Below are 19,173 nucleotides of genomic sequence, written 5' to 3' on the forward strand. Positions count from 1 at the left end.
AGCTGACAAAATAATACCAAAAAAAGGGTGATATCTTCTACCCAAATAGTAGCTTGACAGTCTATAAAAATCAGAGAGCATGGGTGCTTCCCAGTGATCCTATTGATAAAACAACATAACCTGTCGTGCCTGATATGTTCTGTGCAGACCTCAGAACTTCACTGAGTCATTATGTTGTCACATCGCCAGTCAACATGCCGGGGTCCATTTAATATTATTACCTGATTTCCTGGTCCACTGATGTGTGAATATTCAATATGACGAACACTCTGACATAACCTAATGTGAAGAACTGGAGGCCTGCTTTTTGTCTGGCTTACTGGCTGTTTGTCACGGTTTTCTGGTGAGGAAGGATAGCTCACGGCCAACGGGTTTGTTTTGGAAGCAAGACACTGCAGCGCAACACAGGTTTGAATCCCGATCCCATGCTTAGAAACCACTTGCTGGTATTAAGCACGTTATAAATGAACAATTATAAATTACATATCCTCCCCCTCACATTTCTTGGGTGGTTATACATGTTTTGCTGGAGACAATTCCGAATTTCTTTGCCAGTTAGGAAAAGGCTCAGCTGAGAACTCTGAATGGAGCCCATTAGGGCAGATGGTGTTAAGAGTTTATGCTCAACACTATCCTTTTTTTATTTGAATTTGGGGATCGTAATTACTATAACAGCTGTGTGATCCTTTCTGATGTGAGCAAAGAAGTAATATTCAATTGAAAAAAAATCGTTTTGACAATGGCCTCTGAGGGAGTAGCAGCTTAAGACAGCAGCTCCTGTTCCCCACCGTGCCAACCATTTGAGACCTGTTGATATTGGCTGGAAATGTCTGGAAAGAAGAAGAATGAACCTGTGGACAACCCCCTTTTGAAGAAGCCTAAACAGGTTGCTGAGGATCTTGAAGATGTCACCCCAAGCAGTGCTGACATTTTCAAACTGCTTAAGCAGGTAGCCAGCGACATGATTGAGGTGAAAACAACTTTAAATGATTTGTCTGGGGCTGTCAATGGTAAGGTAAGCCTCGGGAAGCAACAGAGCCTACCAAGAGTTGCAGGAAGAGATGGTGAGGCTCCAGCTGACAAACATGAACTTGGAAATTCAGACCAGAAATAACAACTTGCGCTTGCTTGGTATTAAGGAGCAACATGAAGCAAATGTACCCACTGTGGTTACAAATATATTCAAAAGGTGTTTGCCGGGCAGTGATGTGCAGTTGAAGGATTTGGATGTGGTCTTCAGAGCTGGGAAGTTGGACTCTGGAAAACCAAGGCAAATTATTGTGAAGTTCGTAAAGACCAGCATGAAGGAGGATATTTTGCATATTGCAAGACACAGGTTTCCTTGTTTTGGGATGGAGTCCCAGTCAACATTTAGCCTGACTTTCGAAGGTTCGAAGGGAAGTGGGCAGAAAAGAAAGGCATTTTGAGAGCATTGCTAAGGAACGTGGAATTAAAACTTTGTTGCTGAAGCCAGCGGTTTTGAAACTTTTTCTGCCAGAAGGAGTGAAATTGACAGAAGTTCCTGAGCAGGCATGTGCTTGGCTCAGAAACTGCCCTTCAAAATGACAAACTCGTGATTTTTACCCTTGCTGCATGATATGTTGAGTGTATGTTTTAAGTTATTATAGTCTTGCTTGTAAGCTTTTTAAACTTTTATTATTGGCAAATTCATTTAATTTGTTGTTGTTGATTGAATATTCAAATATTTTCAGTTGAACAGCTGCGCGTGGGTTGTTTGTGTTTTCTTTCTAATCACGGTGTATAAGGCCGTGTTAGAATAAAAGACCTAGTGCGGGCTATGTCAGCACGTTACGTGCCATTGAGCAGGATGTAATGATCTTGCTGCGTACCTTAGGATGATGCGGAACTTCCCGGAACATTATTGCTGCTGCGTTGCTGTGTAGTGTCCAGATTATCTTTTGATTGTGCCGGTAGGTGTTGGCCAGTTTTCTCTGTCATGGCTTCCCGGTGTCTCTTCCACCCATAACGCTGGTTTGTCTGCGCCCCCTCCCTTTGTGCATGATACACCATTTTTTTTTGATTAGCAGCTACTGACAGCTATTTGGCAGCCGGCGCTGGGATCTGTGACTATCAACTGGTATCACAAGTACATGCTACGGGATGTGCATTTATGTATAGATTTGCTACTTGGACCCTATGTTAACTATTGGAAGGTGTTGTTTTTGCAGAGGTTCTTGGGACATGAATGTGGGGAGTGCTCTTATGCTCAGATTGATACTGACTGCTATGTGATTCAGGTATTGCCCTCATGTGTTTTTTCTTCATGCCGCGCTATATCAGATATAGCGGGTATGCGCGCCAAGGGGAATCAAGTTTTGTGATGATGCTCCAGGGCCAATGTGTAGGCGGAATGATATAAATGTGCGCAATGGCATGGAGCTCTTATGCGGACAAGCTGAGCTGTGTGTGTGAGTTGGTTTGGGGCTAGAATGAAAGAGAAGGGTGGAAAAAATGTGTTTTTATATATATATCCCCATGTTTTCATGCTCCATGCTCCTAACGGTCCCCTGTAGTAGCACCCCCTTACACTAGTCGCTGGTTATGGGTGTCAGTTTGTGCGCTTACTTTTTGGTGTTCTAGCTGACTTGCCAGGTTCCTGGTTTGTTGTAGAGAGGGGTTATGGATAGTATATTGATACAGCAGATACATGTGATATAAAGTAGGAAATGGGATGAATTTTGTTGTGCTTTTTGATTACTGTGGTTCCTTAAGCTGTGTGGATGGGGGGGTTGGAATGTTAAGGGGTTTTTGTGCTGTGATGATTGTTGGCTGTGGACAGACTGGCTTCCTAGAGGTCTGCTGTGTTTGTGTAGGTTACCATTCAATATTCGCCATGGACAGTGTGGAAGCATTAGGTGACCCTATTTTACATTGTGCTCTCATAGCATGTTTGAAATGATGTGTATGTGGCCTGTCAGCATTCCCCTCCTGGAACTTTGGTTGTAGGTCCGGGGTAGTATTTCCGGTGGACTTAATGTCTAAGATTATTATTCTGGATTGTTGTAGGAAAATTCGCATAGTTGGCTTTGCTGTATTGGGGTGTTGAAGAGTTAAGTTAAGTTTTGGGATATGCTTTAGAAGTAATTTTAGGGTGGGGGATGGGAGATTGCCTTTGGCGTCTGTTGAAAGTTTAGTGCTTTTAGTGTCGACCAACTTGTTGCCTTGCTGTTGCATCTGTGCAGTGAGCCATCTAATTTTAACTGTTTTTGTTGTTGATATATATTTAGTAGTTTGATGCCCTGTTGGGGTGTGTGCTCTTTCTTCTATTCTTTCTTTCTTCTGCTCTTGCTCTCTGTCCTATTCTTCGACTGTGCCCCCATACGTTGTACATTCAACCATAGTGAGAACTGTACAATGGGCACTAAAAGTGTGAGTCTTCACAAAAGGATTTGGGCAATTTGAGTCATAAAAATTTCGCAAGAAAAAAAACATTTTTGGGAAAACTTCTATTCATCTATCATAAAAGGCTGTCCTCAGAACGAAAAAACATTGACTTTATTCAGTTTCATTTGAGGGCAGGTTTTTTAGTTAAAAAAGACCCCCACTCATCCCTGGTGGATTTGTTTTCTGGGGGTGGGAATACTTGGTATAGTTGGGACCTACTCATACTCAGTCATGATTGCATCATGAAGCTCAGTTCGTATAAGCTGTTTTTTGAGGCCTTCTAGTTCATTCCAGTCGTCATTCGAGGTTCCAATCTCTGGTATTGGTTCTGTTCCTAGGATAGATGGATTGGCTAGGATGTTTTCTACGAGTTCTTCTGCAAATGATAAATATCTAGCTTCTGCCATGGTTATCTGTCTATTAGTGTCGTTTTACAGTTTGATGTGATTTTTAGATGTGATTTTTAGGAGCTGGCTGAGTGATCGGTCCTGTGGGGACTTGCATATACCTGTGTCATTGGGCTGGTATTTTGTGCTGCAATAAATTCAGCTGAGATCCACAGTTCAAAAGCTGTTCGAAGGAAAGGTATCCACGTGCTGGACCATGAGGGTGGTCAGGACCCAAATCTTCCCTTTAATAACGTGTCTTTACAATAGGATTTGGGCAATTTGATTCATAAAAATTTCGCAAGAACAAAAACATTTTTGGGAAATCTTCTATTCATCTGTTATAAAAGGCTGTCCTCAGAACGAAAAAACATTGACTTTATTCAGTTTCATTTGAGGGCAGGTTTTTTAGTTAAAAAAGACCCCCACTCATCCCTGGTAGATTTGTCTTCTGGGGGTGGGAATACTTGGTATAGTTGGGACGTACAGTCCTCGCATCTACTTCTTTTACATTTTGGTTTTATATTTTCTTGATGTTGATAAACTACCAGAATTTCACTGGGTTTCTGTGTGTTTAATACACGGTGGTGATCCTAGATCAATCCTTCACTTCTTTAGGATAGATCACACTGTACTCTGGCACATTGCATTACAGTGTGCCAGTGCAGTGTTATGATAAGCTGACCGGTTTCTGTGGTAAAGGACCACTGTCATCAGGGCTGTAACAGCTTAACCACTTGTATTGCTGTCAGAATTTTCTGAGGCTGAATGTAGCTTCTTTTCATCCAAATGGACCAAACTGTATGAATACAGAGCGGGAAGGGGAGGAGGAAAGGGGTGAAGGAACATTCATGAGAGAAGTTCTGGCTCTATGTAGTAACTATTTATAGCCTGATGTGCTAGGTATCTTACCCTCCACTCTCGGTGTCTTCTCTGCCTAGGAAGGTCCTTGGTGATTCACGTGTAGACTTCAGTTCTACTGCAGATATCACTGTTAATCCAATTTCTGCATAGGATACCTAAATAGTAGACCATGCAATGGATTTGGGTCAATTACTACTTAGTAGTATCCGTTTTTATGACATAACTTTCATTACCTCTTAAATTACTTCAGGCAAAGTTCATAATGAACGAAAAAGTACCAACATAGCTCTGGTTATGTATGTTGATGAGGTACAGGTAAACCAAACCCGGTAAGTGGCACACACAGGGGTATAATACCATAATACAAGTCTATACACAGGGCAACATCTTTTTACACCGGGCAACACCTTTGTGAGAAAAATTCAGGGACACTACTAAATGGTTGAAAAAGTAGTAATTAAACTAACCTGTTGGCCCCAAGGTCTTTATCATTTAAATATGGGTCATACAAGCGTGGTAGTGGCGGCTGGGTACTGGCAGGTTGTCTCTGCCAAAGCAACACACTATATAAGGTGCAGGCAATACACAGAAAAAGAGAAAGGCAAAAGACAACGAGAATGTGTCCATTTTGCCAACCCGGCTGGAGACAGAAAAAGCCGAACATGGCGTGTCTCTTTCGTTTCTAAATGTTACCTTATATCTGTGCTGTGTGGGATCTGTAGCTTGTCTGCAAACCGTCTCCCAAGCCGTTGTGTGAGCCGCGATAGTGTTGCGGCTTACAAATAAACACGTGATCTAACTCACATGATGTTTACTATACGTGTGCTTCCTGATTGGAGCATGCGTATTTACTGATTTCGGAGCGACCGATGCACATGCAGTGTCCGACGCACGAACACTGGGAAATTAGTCGCCTAGGCTACACATCTCTCTGTCGTCCACCTACGACAATCGCATACATCTGTATCTTCACCTCCACAACTCCAGTGTGTCTTCCCATCTAGGAGGATGGCCGACAACCACCAAATTCGCATTTGCTAAAATATGAAACGGCATGCATGTGCGCAGATCACTCGATCTCAGTCAACCATAACAAATGGAGTATAATTCGATTCTACACAGTGGCTGAAGCAAAATGTAGGTTGGAGGTGTGTCGCCATGTGTGGCTTTCCTAATTTATTCCTAATTACAAAACACAAATTAGACTCTGGTTCTGTACACTACATTGTTGTCGACTCTACAGTGGGCCACACCTGCACCTAATTTCCAGCTGATCTCTAGCTGTCTGGATCTGCTGTCTAACGATTAGATGCTATGCATGTGTCTAAATCCCAATGCAACATATACATCCCATGTCCTCTGTTCGAATTACATAAGGAACTTCACATAGTCGACCCAATGTCCTCACTGTGTTCATCTTTCATAATGTTGCAAGGCTTTGCCAAGATGTCGGTTCGTTTAGGCCTCTTGTATCTGATTTTAGTCTATATATCCATAGCTGCGCACGGCAAAATAGTAGGTCATGCAGGTTTCCTCCTCTTGATGGAGCATACACTCTCTCAATGATGGACCATGTAAAATTCTCAGGGACATGGTTTTTGCTGACAAAATGTTCTACCATTGGTGCTGTTGCTTTTCTTGTGCGAATACATGAGCGGTGTTCCGCCAACCTGGTCCTAATGGGGTGTGTTGTCATCCCTATGTAATGCAGGTTACAAGGACAGGTTATGATATAAATTACATTCTTCGTGTTACAATTGGTCAAATCCTTCTGTATCCAGGGGTATTTTAACCTGATGTTAATCTCTTTAGTTCTGGTAGTGCTTGCACAGGAACTACACGTGCCACATGGGCCATGCCCTCTTGGTTTTTCTTGGTTCCATATTGTTGCCTGTAATGGACTAACTGGCTCTTTATAGGTATGTATCAATGAGTCTTTTAGGTTTTTCCCTCTTTTGATTGCAAATCTGGGGGATTGAAGTTGGGATTCACCGACATTCAGTATCGGCCAGAGTTTTAGTACCTGTTTTTTTATTTTGTTAGTTAGAGGAGAGTAGGGGAAGAGCTTGTATCTTTGAGATTGTGAAGGATTGATGTAGGATCATACTGTGTATTAAGAACAAAGAAATACAGAGAAACTGTGTTAGTTTATCAACATCAAGAAAAAAAGAAAACCAAAATGAAAAAGAAGTAGATGCAAGGACGGCAGGTCCCAACTATACCAAGTATTCCCACCCCCCAGAAGACAAATCTACCAGGGATGAGTGGGGGTCTTTTTTAACTAAAAAACCTGCCCACAAATGAAACTGAATAAAGTCAATGTTTTTTCGTTTTGAGGACAGCCTTTTATGACAGATGAATAGAAGTTTTCCCAAAAATGTTTTTGTTCTTGCGAAATTTTTATGAATCAAATTGCCCAAATCCTATTGTGAAGACACGTTATTAAAGGGAAGATTTGGGTCCTCACCACCCTCATGGTCCAGCACGTGAATACCCAACCACTAAAATTGTGAGCTACCTAAATGTCACCTCGTGGAATGTAAACAAACTCAATAATGTGGTGAAAAGGACCATAATACTGTCTCATTTACGATCAAGTGCTTGTGATGTTGCTTTCTTCCAGGAAACACATTTGGAAGATCCTGAGGCTGAAAAATTAAAGCGGGGGTGGTCAGGGAATACTTTCTTTTCTACTCGCTCTTCGAATAAAAGAGGCGTTTCGATACTTCTTAAAAAGAATCTACCTTTAACAGTCATTGCTAGCAAAGGGGATAAGGAGGGCAGAGTTATTTGTGTTTTAGTGAGAATTCAAGGTGTAGACATCCTCCTGTGTAACCTATATGCACCAAATTTGGATGACCCCTTATTCTTCCATGAGGTGGCTCAGTTGCTTCACAGTTTTAACATGGACTCCATAATAATAGGAGGTGATTTTAATCAAGTGATGGACCCAGCATTGGACCGGTCAAATGGGATTGTACTAGAACTTCAAGTAAATGTAAAAGATCTTTGGAAAGTTTGATAGGGGAATTCAATTTGGCTGACATTTGGAGGCTGGAGCACCCGTCAGACAGGGACTATAGCTTTCATTCTCAGTGTCGTGGTACCTATTCTCGGATTGATTTCTTCTTGACATCTGGGCAGGTGACTTCAAACTGCTATGATACAACTATTGGACTCATTGCCCTGTCAGATCATGCACCTGTTTCATGGCGATTGTCCTTGCAGCACTCTTTGATTAAGTCGTCAAGGTGGAGAATGAATTCTTATATACTGAAAAATGACCAAGTCAGGTAGGAGGTGGCTGATGAGATTGATAACTTCATCTGAATTAATAAGACTGCTGATGTTCAAATATCTACAGTGTGGGAAGTGCTGAAATGCTTTGTTCGGGGAGTGTTGATTTCAAGAACTGGCAAAGAGAGGAAATTGCGATCACAGGAAATTCATAGACTCTCTTCTGAGGCAAAGCGCCTAGATGTACTATTCCCAGCAAGCAAAGATGAGAACGTGAAAACTGAGTTGAGAAGAGCTAAATACGAACTGAACAAGCTCATATCTAGCCAGGTCGAATATGCACTATTCAGGCAAAAGATTAATTATTTTGAGAATGGTGAGAAGGCAGGGAAATTACTTGCTCATAGACTGAGGGTGGCTGAAAGCGATCGTTTTATTACCACAGTCAGAGGTCTAAATAACACATTCGAGATGCAGCAACGGAATATCAACAGTTTATTCCGTAATTTCTATGAAAGACTCTATAGCTATGAACTATCCTGTGAAAAGATGGAAATTGAGAACTTCCATGACACGCATGTTCTCTCTCGTCTGACAGCTGATGAAGCGGCTAGCCTGGAGGGTAAGATGGAAATGGATGATATTACACACACGATTTCGAAGTTGTCTGTGGGAAAGTTGCCTGGCATTGATGGACTGCCTGCTGAGTTCTATAGAGCCCTCCCTGATTCTGCTCTACAACTTTTGTGTGATGTTTTTAATGATGCCTTTGAGTCTGGTTCATTACCTGATTCAATGAGACATGCTTTGATTACGGTTTTGAGAAAAAAGGATAGGTCCACTACCAGGTGTGAAAGTTATCGACGATCAGTCTGATAAACTGCGACTGCAAAATATTGGCAAAAATCCTGGCTACTAGACTGGGATGGGTCATTCCAAAACTAATACATGAAAACCAAGTGAATTTTGTCTCTGGCAGGGCGGTGGCGGACACCATGAGATGCCTGCTGTTGACCATTGAGAAGGGACGCGATCAGCCCATTGCCAGTGCGGTCGTCTCACTAGATGCTGAAAAAGCATTTGATCGTGTTGAGTGGGACTTTTTGTTCACAAGTCTGGGGAAAATGAACTTTGGGCAAGATTTTCAATGCTGGGTTAAGCTGTTGTATAACAACCCCTCTGCAAGTGTGCTGACGAATGGTCTTATTTCAGATACTTTTCTACTTCATTGTGGTACGAGGCAGGGCTGCCCGCTCTCGCCTCTCCTGTTTATTTTGTCTATGGAACCACTTGCAGTAAGTTTGCGGGCGGATGTGAACCATCACCCTATAATTGGAGATGGTCGAAATAATTTGATTTGGTTATATGCTGACGACTTATTGATTCCCCTTCAAGACTCTGCTGTTGGTATTCCTTATTTCATGCAGGATATTCATTCCTTTTCTTTGATATGAGGATATAAGATGAACTGGAGTAAATCTGACATGTTTTATGTCAACAGCATACATGTGCTCAATATCAATTCAGGTGGTGTGCTGAAAAATTGAAATATCTTGGCATATGGATTGGAGCGGACGTGGTGAAGTTACCAGCCATACATTTTGCATGGCTCCTCCCGATTCTCAAGTCCGATTTGTTACGGTGGAGTCTCTTGAAGTTATCGACCTGGGGCAGAATCAACTGTATTAAGATGAACCTGGCACCTCGGATAAATTACATCTTAAGCATGCTCCCTATTAAGGTTCCAAGAAGTATCTTTAAAGAGACCAATAGGGTTATGCAGAACTTTATTTGGAGTGGGAAGCCTCCGAGGCTTGCAATATGGAAACTACAACTCCCGTTGAAAATGGGGGGAATGAACTTGCCTCATTTTTCAGACTACCATTTGTCATTCTCTACCCGACACTTATGCAGACTTGCTGGCTTTGACAATGTACAATCTGAATATTCTGATCTATTATCTTGGGAGTGTAAGTGTCCCAGTTGGACCCTAAAGCACTATTAACTACCCGGAGGAGTAAATCAAAAAACATCAGCGCGCTCACCTCGTTCTTGCAGGATTGTTGGTGTGAGCTCTCGAGCCGTGTGGGTGCTAGCCCTACTTGTTTGCTGAGTATAGAAAATTAAGACTTATTATTTCAACTTGTGTTGAGATGTCGCAATTGAATGTTCCGAGTGCTGCCTGCACTGCTCTAATGATATGCCTGAGTGCATCACACCCTGCTTCTACCATGTATGGCATCATAAAAGCAACTCACAAAGGTGATCCGAGATTACCAGAAGTTTGGGCAGAAGAATTAGGGGAAGATGGGGACTTGAGATGTTGGCGAAAGTGCTGTGAGAACACTCGATTAGTGAGTTTGGATTGGGGCCTCAGAGCTTCTCAAACAAAATTACTGTTTAGGGCCTATTGGACACCGGAGAAGCTATTCAGGAGGCGCCTTTTGGACAATAATCTCTGCTGGAAGTGTAAGTGCTCAAGAGGATTTCTCAGTCACTTGATTTGGTCCTGTCCCAAAACAATGCAGTTCTGGGAAAAGGTTTGCGATAGGTTGGGTTTAGTTTTGAACGTTGCAATCCCCATGAGGGCTTCATTACTAATTCTAGGCGATGTCTCCTTGCTGGATGACATGGACTTTGGTAAGAAACTTTAGTTGCTGAGCGCATGCATGATTGCTAAAAAGCTCATTTTGAGGTCCTGGAAATCAAGTAATTCTTTCAATATAGATGAGTGGGTGGAGGAACTTCTTACTGTTTCAACATATGAAAGAGCCATCTTCAAACACACTGGTGACACTGAAAAAGTTTGGGACATTTGGAACTATTTTCTTGATGCCTATGGATAAATTTGGAACTTGATTTGGGTGAATTCATTCTTTCTGTTGAATATTTCTGCTATGTAAGGTTACCTATAGTTTATGTGATGGATTTATAATATTCTTGTGGCTGTATGTTGTGTTTTCCAAACGGAATTTTCAGTCCTTGACTCAATCTTCTCTTTCTCTTTCATTTTTTCGCCTTTCTTTTTCTTTCCCCTTTCTTCTCTTCTTTCATCTTTTTTTCTTTACTTGTATATGATGTTTAGAACTGGTTCATGGTGAATTGTTTACTATGCTTTGATTATGATTGATATGTGTGGGTTTCATAGATTGTAACTGTTTTTGCTATTATTTGTTGCTGTGAAAATAAAAATTTGATAAACGTTTTGACAAGGAACGCCTTTTTTAGTGGTCAAATAGTTGAGAAGCTAGCTCACTTCAGATATTTGACCTGGTAGATCAACTCAAACACAGGATTACTTAAGGCCACTTTCATTTGAGCATGCTATGGAAGGTCAACCAGTGCGATCCCTTATCATCCTCCCATGGCATCCTCTGTCAAGATTTTACTTAAATCTTACTTAATTCAAAGACCCTCCCTCATTCATGTGTGATCGGGGGTGAATGGGGCAAGTGAAGCATATTTTTTGTGGTGGAATATAATAAATCTATTTTAGACCCTTCAGAAGGTAGATTCCTTTTCCACCAGAACAAGTAAACCTCATGCCACTAAGCATTTTGGCAGCAGTCTTTTTGTGCCCATATTTTAGCAAGTGTATAGATATATATATTTTTTAATATAACAATTTTATTGATTTTGTGTAAACAACAACATACAATGCATAACGGTCATACAGATACATAAACATAAATCACAGGTCACAGGTTTAGTACAGTGAGTGGGTATTTCAAAACATTTCAATCAGTTGTGGTGTATTACTTCTTTGGTTCATCGCTCTTACGCTTGTGCTTTGCTGATCGTCTCAACGCTTCTGTGCGTTTCTCTAGTTTTCCTCCCATCTGGCTGTATAAACCCTATTTTCCATTACAATGCACGCATCCACTTCTGTCACCCATTGTTCATAGTGCGGGGCGATATTTGAGCCCCATAGTTGCACCGCGTTCCTTTTGGCCAGCCCTACTGCAGTTGAGAACATTCGTTTTTCATAGCGAGGCATCTCATTGTCCTCTTCCACACCCAGTATCAACAATTTAGGGTCCATTGTTATTTCTCGGCCCATCAACATCGAGAGCCTGTCGCAGAATTTTCGCCAGAAAGGTTGGATTTGTGGGCACTCCAACAGGATATGGTAGAAGGTTCCTTCCTCTTGTATGCATCTCAGGCAATTGGGGTCTGCTATTTTCCCCCATCTATGTAACGCCACCCTTGGGTAGTATATTCTGTGTAGTATTTTGAGCTGTACAAGCCTGATTCTGGCAGAAATGGCAACCTGTCTGGGTGCATTAGGGCTGCAGTCCATTCCTCAGGCTGTATTAGGGCGACGTCTTTTTCCCACTTTGCCTACAGGCTGTCGAGGGTTGTTGTTGCAAATGAGGAGATTGAGCTGTCTATTATGGAGGTTGTTTTTGCATCCACTCGATCTAGTACAATATTTCTTTCAATTGGTGTGCATTCAGGCATGTCAGAGAGGGCTGGCATGTGTGTACCCAGTGCGTGGGACATTTGCCTATAGTAGAAGTGTTCTGTCAGGGGTGATCCACACTCATTCATTAGGTATTCGAAGGGTACTATTTTGCCTTCTTGTAGCACATCTCCGATTTTGGTTATTTCCATCATCTCCCAGTTGGCCCATTTCGGAAGTCATTTCAGATAGGTTTCTGTTCCTCCATAAGGGTTGTGCCGGGGTGATCTTCCCCTCCCAGTATATGTGCTTGTTTGTCTCTGCCCATATCTGTGCTCTCTGGGTTGCCATCGTTCGTGGGGGTGGGTGTGTTATGTTCTGGTGGAGACTTTCCAGTGGAGAGAGATCTCGTCTAGCATGCGTGTCTGCTCGAATGTGTGGGAGTTCGGGGTTGCCATGTAGGATATCATTTACGACTGCCATTTGTGAGGCCCAGTAATATATTTGCTCGTGTGGGAGTCATATGACCCCCTCCCAAATGGAATGTTGTAGGGTGCTTAGGGCTATCCGTGGGTGTCCACCCCTCTATAGTAGTGAGTTTTCTATCACCGGAATGTGTAGTGGTGTATTTTGTAGTATGTATAAGAAGTGTGGGAGGGCTAGCATTTTGAACAGCGCCGCTCTCCCTAGTAAGGTGAGGGGTAGCGCTATCCAGTGTCTCACATCATTTGCAAACCTCTCTACAATCAGACATACGTTTTTCAACACGTAGTCCTCCAGGTTGGGCGTGATTTGTATGCCGACATAATGGAACTGCCCCGCCTCCACCCTGTACGGGCAGTTATCGGGGATCAGATTGGTCGTCCCTTTAATCGGAATTAGTATCGATTTGGCCCAATTCACTTTCAGCCCACTAAACAGTCCATATCCCTGCAGCAGCTGAGTGATGACAGGACAGGATTCCTTCGAGTTACTGAGGTAGATCAGTAAATCATCGGCATACAGGGAGACTCTGTCTTCCCAGTCATGGGCCCAGTGAAATCCCGTCCATGATCATGTATTTCTCAGCAGCACCGCTAGGGGTTCAATCACTAGTGCGAGGAGCATTGCCGACAGTGGGCAACCTTGCGTTGTCCCTTTGCCCAGTTTAATGGTGCGTGATGGCCATCCATTCACTTTAACCACAGCGGTCGGGGAGTTGTATAGGAGTTTTACCCATTCTATAAAGTGGTCCCCAAAGCCCATTCTGCTCATTATTATCCACAGGGCCGACCAATAGACCGAGATGAAGGCTTTCTCAAAATCGATTTCAAGAAGTGCAAGCGATTCCTGCAACGTTTGTGCTCTTTCGATGGCTGAGTGAAGCCTGCAGATGTTCATCCGCGTGGACCTTTGGGGCATAAAGCCACATTGATCAGGGTGAATTAGATCTGTTATTACATTTTGCAGTCTATTTGCAAGGATTACGAGTGTGATATCCTCCAATATGGTGGGAATGAGTGTGGGGGGTGAGTAAATCGCTAGAATGGCAAAGGTCTGATTCCATAATGTGCCATATATGTATACGTATCGCCCCCCTGTGTCTTGGATTATTTTAGAGATCTGCAAAGGGGTTGGCTTATGTATCAATATTAGCACTCCTCTTGCTCCCATGGAGAACCCTGAGAACCGCTGTACGGTAATTTGTACATCAAAAAAGGTAGCATGTCGTGCCGGCCATGTGGGTTTCCTTAAGGAGCGCTATGTCCGTGCCGTATCTGTTTAGTGCTTGCTTCACCAGTCTCCTTTTGATGCTATTACTCAGTCCATTTACATTCCACGTTAGGAGCTGTCGATGTTTAGTGTTGGGGGCCGCTTGCGCCGTCATATGGTTTGTTGATATCTATATGTTGCATGTCCCTCCCACCGTGGGGGATGTCCCCCTTTCCCTGGATGTTGAATACCCATGTATAACTTTTAGCTGGTGTAGCTGATTGACCTGTGCCTTCCAAAACAACATTCCCAATCCCTCCCTCCCCATACTCCATCCCCAACTGAAGCATCTGTCGCCTGATCTTGAAACTCTTATAACCTAACAAACTAGTTTCCTACATTCCCAATGACCTGACCTGCCAATGCAGGTCTTTACCACTAGTAGATGGAAATGTTACCTATCCTTGTCTTTCGACAGCACTAGTGGGGGTCGGCGTGGTGTGGGCCGCCAGCTGTTCTGCAGTTCAGTTCTGTATCAAGTTTAATAGAGCTTGCCAGTGGGGTTTCCATGGCACCAGTACTTATCACGTCTGCTCATGTTCTTCTCGCCTCTTTTACATCAGTCATCACCTTCATTCGGTTGCGGTTCTATCGCTTGTACTGGTCGCTCGGGTGGTGCCCTCTCTGGTCGTGGCCTGCTTCTGCCATTGTCTTGTCTTCGATTCGGTCTCCAGTCGCCTTCCAGATTTCTTTCGGCCCAGCTCCATGCTTCCTTGGGATCAGTTAAATGCACAGATGTGCCATTGTGATACACTTTCAGTTGAGCTGGGAACAGCAGTCCGTATTTTATATTAAGAGCCTGAAGACATCTTTTAAGTGGGTCGAAGGACTGCCTCGCTCTCTGAACCTCCCTGGTGAAGTCCGGGAAGAAGGCAATTTTGGAGCCGTTGTATGTTATTGAGCCTTTGGTTCTGGCCATCTGTAGTACGGCATCCCGATCCCAGTAGTTCAGAAGCTTCGCTATCACCGTTCGCGGGGGAGCTCAAGGGATCTGTCTGCCTGTTGGTATACGGTGGGCACGTTCGATGTAGAAAAATGGTGACAGGGTCTTGGGAGCAAATATGTCTGCCAGACATTGCTCCAGGAACAGCTCCATGCTCGGGCCCTCAGATTTTTCAGGCAATCCGAGGATTCGGACATTGTTTCACCTTGCTCTGCCTTCCCCCTCCTCCACTCTCTCCTCCAGTGCCTTCAGGCGTGCCAGCGCTCTGGTCATTTGGTGGTTCATTGTCCAAAAGCCGTCCTCTGTTTCTGATATGCGGCCCTCAGCTTCCCCCGTGTGGGCCGTGAGCTTTTGCAAGTCGTGTCGTAGTAGCGATACTTCTGTGCTTATGCCGTCCATTTTCTTTTCCATTGAGGTTCTTGAATTGGCAATAGCGTTCATGACATCTTTAAGGGATATGTTGTCCTCTTCTGTTCGTGGTGCATCGCTGATTTTGACCTGTTCCTGTGGGGGGGCCTGGGCAGAGGTTGTGTTTTGCTCCATTTTGCTTTGAGTTGTCGCGTTCCTTGCTCTGTCTTTCCCCATAGTGGTCGATTCAGTGCTGTATTGCGATCACTTTCTTCTGTCTTGTCCGGTTCATATGTAGCCGCTTTACGTCAGTAGACTGCTCTCACTGGGCTTAGTAGGTCAGTGGGGCACAGGTCAGCTGTTGCTATTGTGTTGGATCGAATGATGGACAAACAGGCGGCACTCCGGGGGCCCTTATTCCTCCTGTACGGGTGTTTTGGCTAGCATGGGTTTCCGAGTAGAGCCGCTGTCAGGCGTCAGACCTTTGGGCTCTAGGGTTGGCGGGTGCATATACTGCAGAGTTGGAGCTGTCTTCGTTGCCTGATTAGATTAGTAGGTCAATTCCCTGCTGTCCCTGTTCGTAGGCGGCAAGCCCAATTCAGAGGAACCCAGTGATAGTTCCTACTTAGGGTTAGTGCTGTTAGAGTGTTGCGCGTACTCTGGGTGTTTGATGTCTCCGCCGTGTTCTCTGCCTCTCCAGTCAGTGCGCCAGTTGAACAGTCCAATTTTAGGCTTGCAAACAGTTCGAGTTATTTGGCCCCCTTTTAGTACTATCTGTTATAGTGGCTCGGGGGCACACTGGGTACTTGGTTCTCCTCTGGGGGGCTTGTCACGTTGTGTGGATGACCAGCTCCCTTTTGCCTAGCTCAAGTGTATAGATTATTGCATGCATTAAGAGCTTAATCTCAAAACCATTGTATTTATTTATTTTTATGCAGTTCCAAAAGAACTTTTACAAAATACACATCACAATTCACAATTTATATATAAAACAAATTACAAATGATAAAATCACAGAAGCCTAAGGGAAATCATAAACGTTAAGAACCTGAAAGCATACCTTCATATACATGTCTAACATCTTACTTTGTGTTGTATTTAGCCGTACCCAATTGGTCCTAATAAAACAATTTTTGCGAATGACCTTAATGCTAAATAAATGATGTGCTACTGGAAAATAGTTACAGAAACAATTGCCCTTTCTTTTCTGAGAATGATTTATTTTTTTTTTCAGCTGTCTGAATCGACATTAGAACTTCTGGAAGCGAATATTAAAAAGGCTTCTTTTACAGTCGAAAATATGGAGCGAAAAGCTGGCGGCAATGTAGCGGCGGGCACTCTTTTGAAATGGCTCCAGAGAGCGGTTCGCTACTACAGGATAAAGGCCTCTAAGGTTTGACTTTTTCAAAATTGAATGAACATTATGCAATGCCTTTTTGTAAATTAATTTGCCATGTTAAATTACTGGGCTGACTACCCTTAGGACGTACATATACACCTGAAAAAACGGACCTATTTTGTCTATGATGGTTTATCTATGGTATAATCCTTTGTGGTTCATTATATTCCAGGCAGTCTGCCCTGCAATGGTGGCTGTCACTCAAAGGATTAATACAATAATGTTTTCTAATTTGCTTATAATTCTTCTTATACAACTAATCTTTTTGTTGCTTGAGTACACAGGACAGGGCGAACACGTTGGTTTCATGGACGTTAACAGTACTGTATGGCTACAAAACTGTAGTTAACAGGGGTTATGCATAGCTCCAGTTTTCAGAAACCTTTAATGCCACATCCTGTGTTTTTTTACACTAAACACATTTTATTATTAAATCATATTGCTTATGAGCATTTGCTCGTGATAATGATTACTTGTTTCAATATACCCAGGTATATTCTTTCATTTGTAAAAACAGATCCTGAATGTGTTTGCGTATTGCCTCAAATTACTGAAATAATATTTGCCAAATGCCAGTGAGCACCACTAAGTCATGATATGCACTGGGATTCTGAATTTGTGTCAAACAAGGCACATGTGTTTCGCATTATCTATTGCTTCTTCAGGATTTGTATTATTGATGACTTTGCTGTGCTTTCTTTCTTACTTTCTTGCTCAGTGTTTTGCAGCTGCCATCTTACATGTTTTTGATTTGTTAATGCTTGTCAGGGTCGAATCCAATCTCATCTGTCGGTTTCACGTCTCTCATCACAAAGGTCTTGCATCACAATCTAGTGACAATGGACCTCATTCCAACCCAGGTGGTAAGTTCCCTACTTTACCACCATGGTGTAAACTGTGTTTACATCATGGTGGATGGCGGATTTACCGCCCCATTCCAAGGTGAGTGGGGCGGTAAATCCCCAATCCCCATTTACCCTTCCCCATTCCCATTTTTGCCCCATAGGGCATAATGGGAGTGGGGAAGGCGCTAATTACGGCGCCGTTAAAGCCTTAACGCCTGGGTTGGAATGAGGGCCAATGAGTTTGATAGCATGCTTGATGAACATGTACAATAAAATGGGTCTTTGTATTCTCATAGACTGTTTAAAATGAGGTGAAGGGTCCTTCCACTGAGACATACTACACATTTAAATGGAGATAATTCTCCGTATTGAGCATTTCCAAAGGGTCTGCTTGCTCTTTTGTGCAGTGACATTATTGCTACTTTACTGAATCTTTTTCACTTAATTAATAAGGAGGTCACTGCTTTCATTAGAGTTCATTTGTCTTCCTTTTCAAAAGTGACCTTTTAATATTTGCTGGATTCGGCAGACTGTCCTTACCTGTAAGAGAAGTAGAAAAATGCAATTTCTACCGTGGTACATCCATGTTCCAAATTAATATTGTATTAATATTGCCACGAGGGTAGCTAAAATAAGATTATTATTATTACTGTGGGTGCAGAAATCGTATGCATATTTTTCTTGAGATCGACTTATGCACTGAACTGACGTGTCTGGGCTCATACTAGAAATAATAAAATTAATATTTCCAGCTTCGTGAACACTTGCACTGGAAATTTAAAAATATGAATATTCTTTTCTCTGGACATCTCTCACGTTGATCTTGGCGAGTTACATTTGTTAATATTTGGGACTTTTCCCCTTGAAAACCTCAAATGTATCCTGCATAATCAAACACATCCTTAATAGAGCAGGCCTTTTCATTCTGGACTCATGCTGCTGTCACCATCACACTCCTGTATTTAGTGCATGGAAGCACAAATAAAAACGACATAAAATATGTCATATCCACATAACTTCACATGAAAAGTTATATCCAGTAAGTTTAACAATTGTTAGTCTACCTCATTCTGTGGTTCACTACTTTAAAGGAACACTATTCAGGACCATCGTTAAACTTATAATCAAAATCGAGCAGGGTGTTAAACCTTAATGCCACCTTAGCCTGCCTTGCACGTCTAGTTGCCTCCCAATAATCGCCTTTAATCATGTTGACACATGATCTCCTAGTATCCCCCTGATAATGTCTCTGTGGGGTGACAGCCTGTCCTGTACCACAGAGACATGATAAGAGGGCTGTTATGAGGATGAACTGATACCAAAGCTCAATATCTCTGCAAACTCTGACACCCTCAAAATGTGGGTGATTCAGAGTTTCTCTGAAACACTTTGAGTAGGACTAGCTACCACGGTTATGATGAGGTCAGACCCTCCCCCTTTTTCACAATGGCAGTCATTCGTGATAGTCTTAAATGATATTATTTAAAACAGATTCCCTCCTGCTAGTCATCCTGCTTCTACAGATGAAAATGTGTTTGTTGTGGATAAGCTCATGCAGCAAATAATCAGTAATTCACAATTATTATTTGATG

The 19,173-nt window shown here is 42.7% G+C and overlaps 1 protein-coding gene across 1 annotated transcript in view; it reads left to right on the forward strand.

The window, feature by feature from the left end:
- The window catches only part of LOC138487325 (uncharacterized), a 2,513,852-nt gene that overhangs the window by 1,587,197 nt on the left and 907,482 nt on the right, over positions 1-19,173 (forward strand). The window contains exon 69 of the mRNA XM_069613924.1: positions 16,572-16,730. Coding sequence (XP_069470025.1) covers positions 16,572-16,730 — 159 coding nt within the window. The remainder of the gene's footprint in view (positions 1-16,571; positions 16,731-19,173) is intronic.

This window comes from Ambystoma mexicanum, chromosome 9, assembly GCF_040938575.1.
Source record: "Ambystoma mexicanum isolate Mex_15411 chromosome 9, UKY_AmexF1_1, whole genome shotgun sequence".
Lineage (NCBI taxonomy): Eukaryota > Metazoa > Chordata > Amphibia > Caudata > Ambystomatidae > Ambystoma > Ambystoma mexicanum.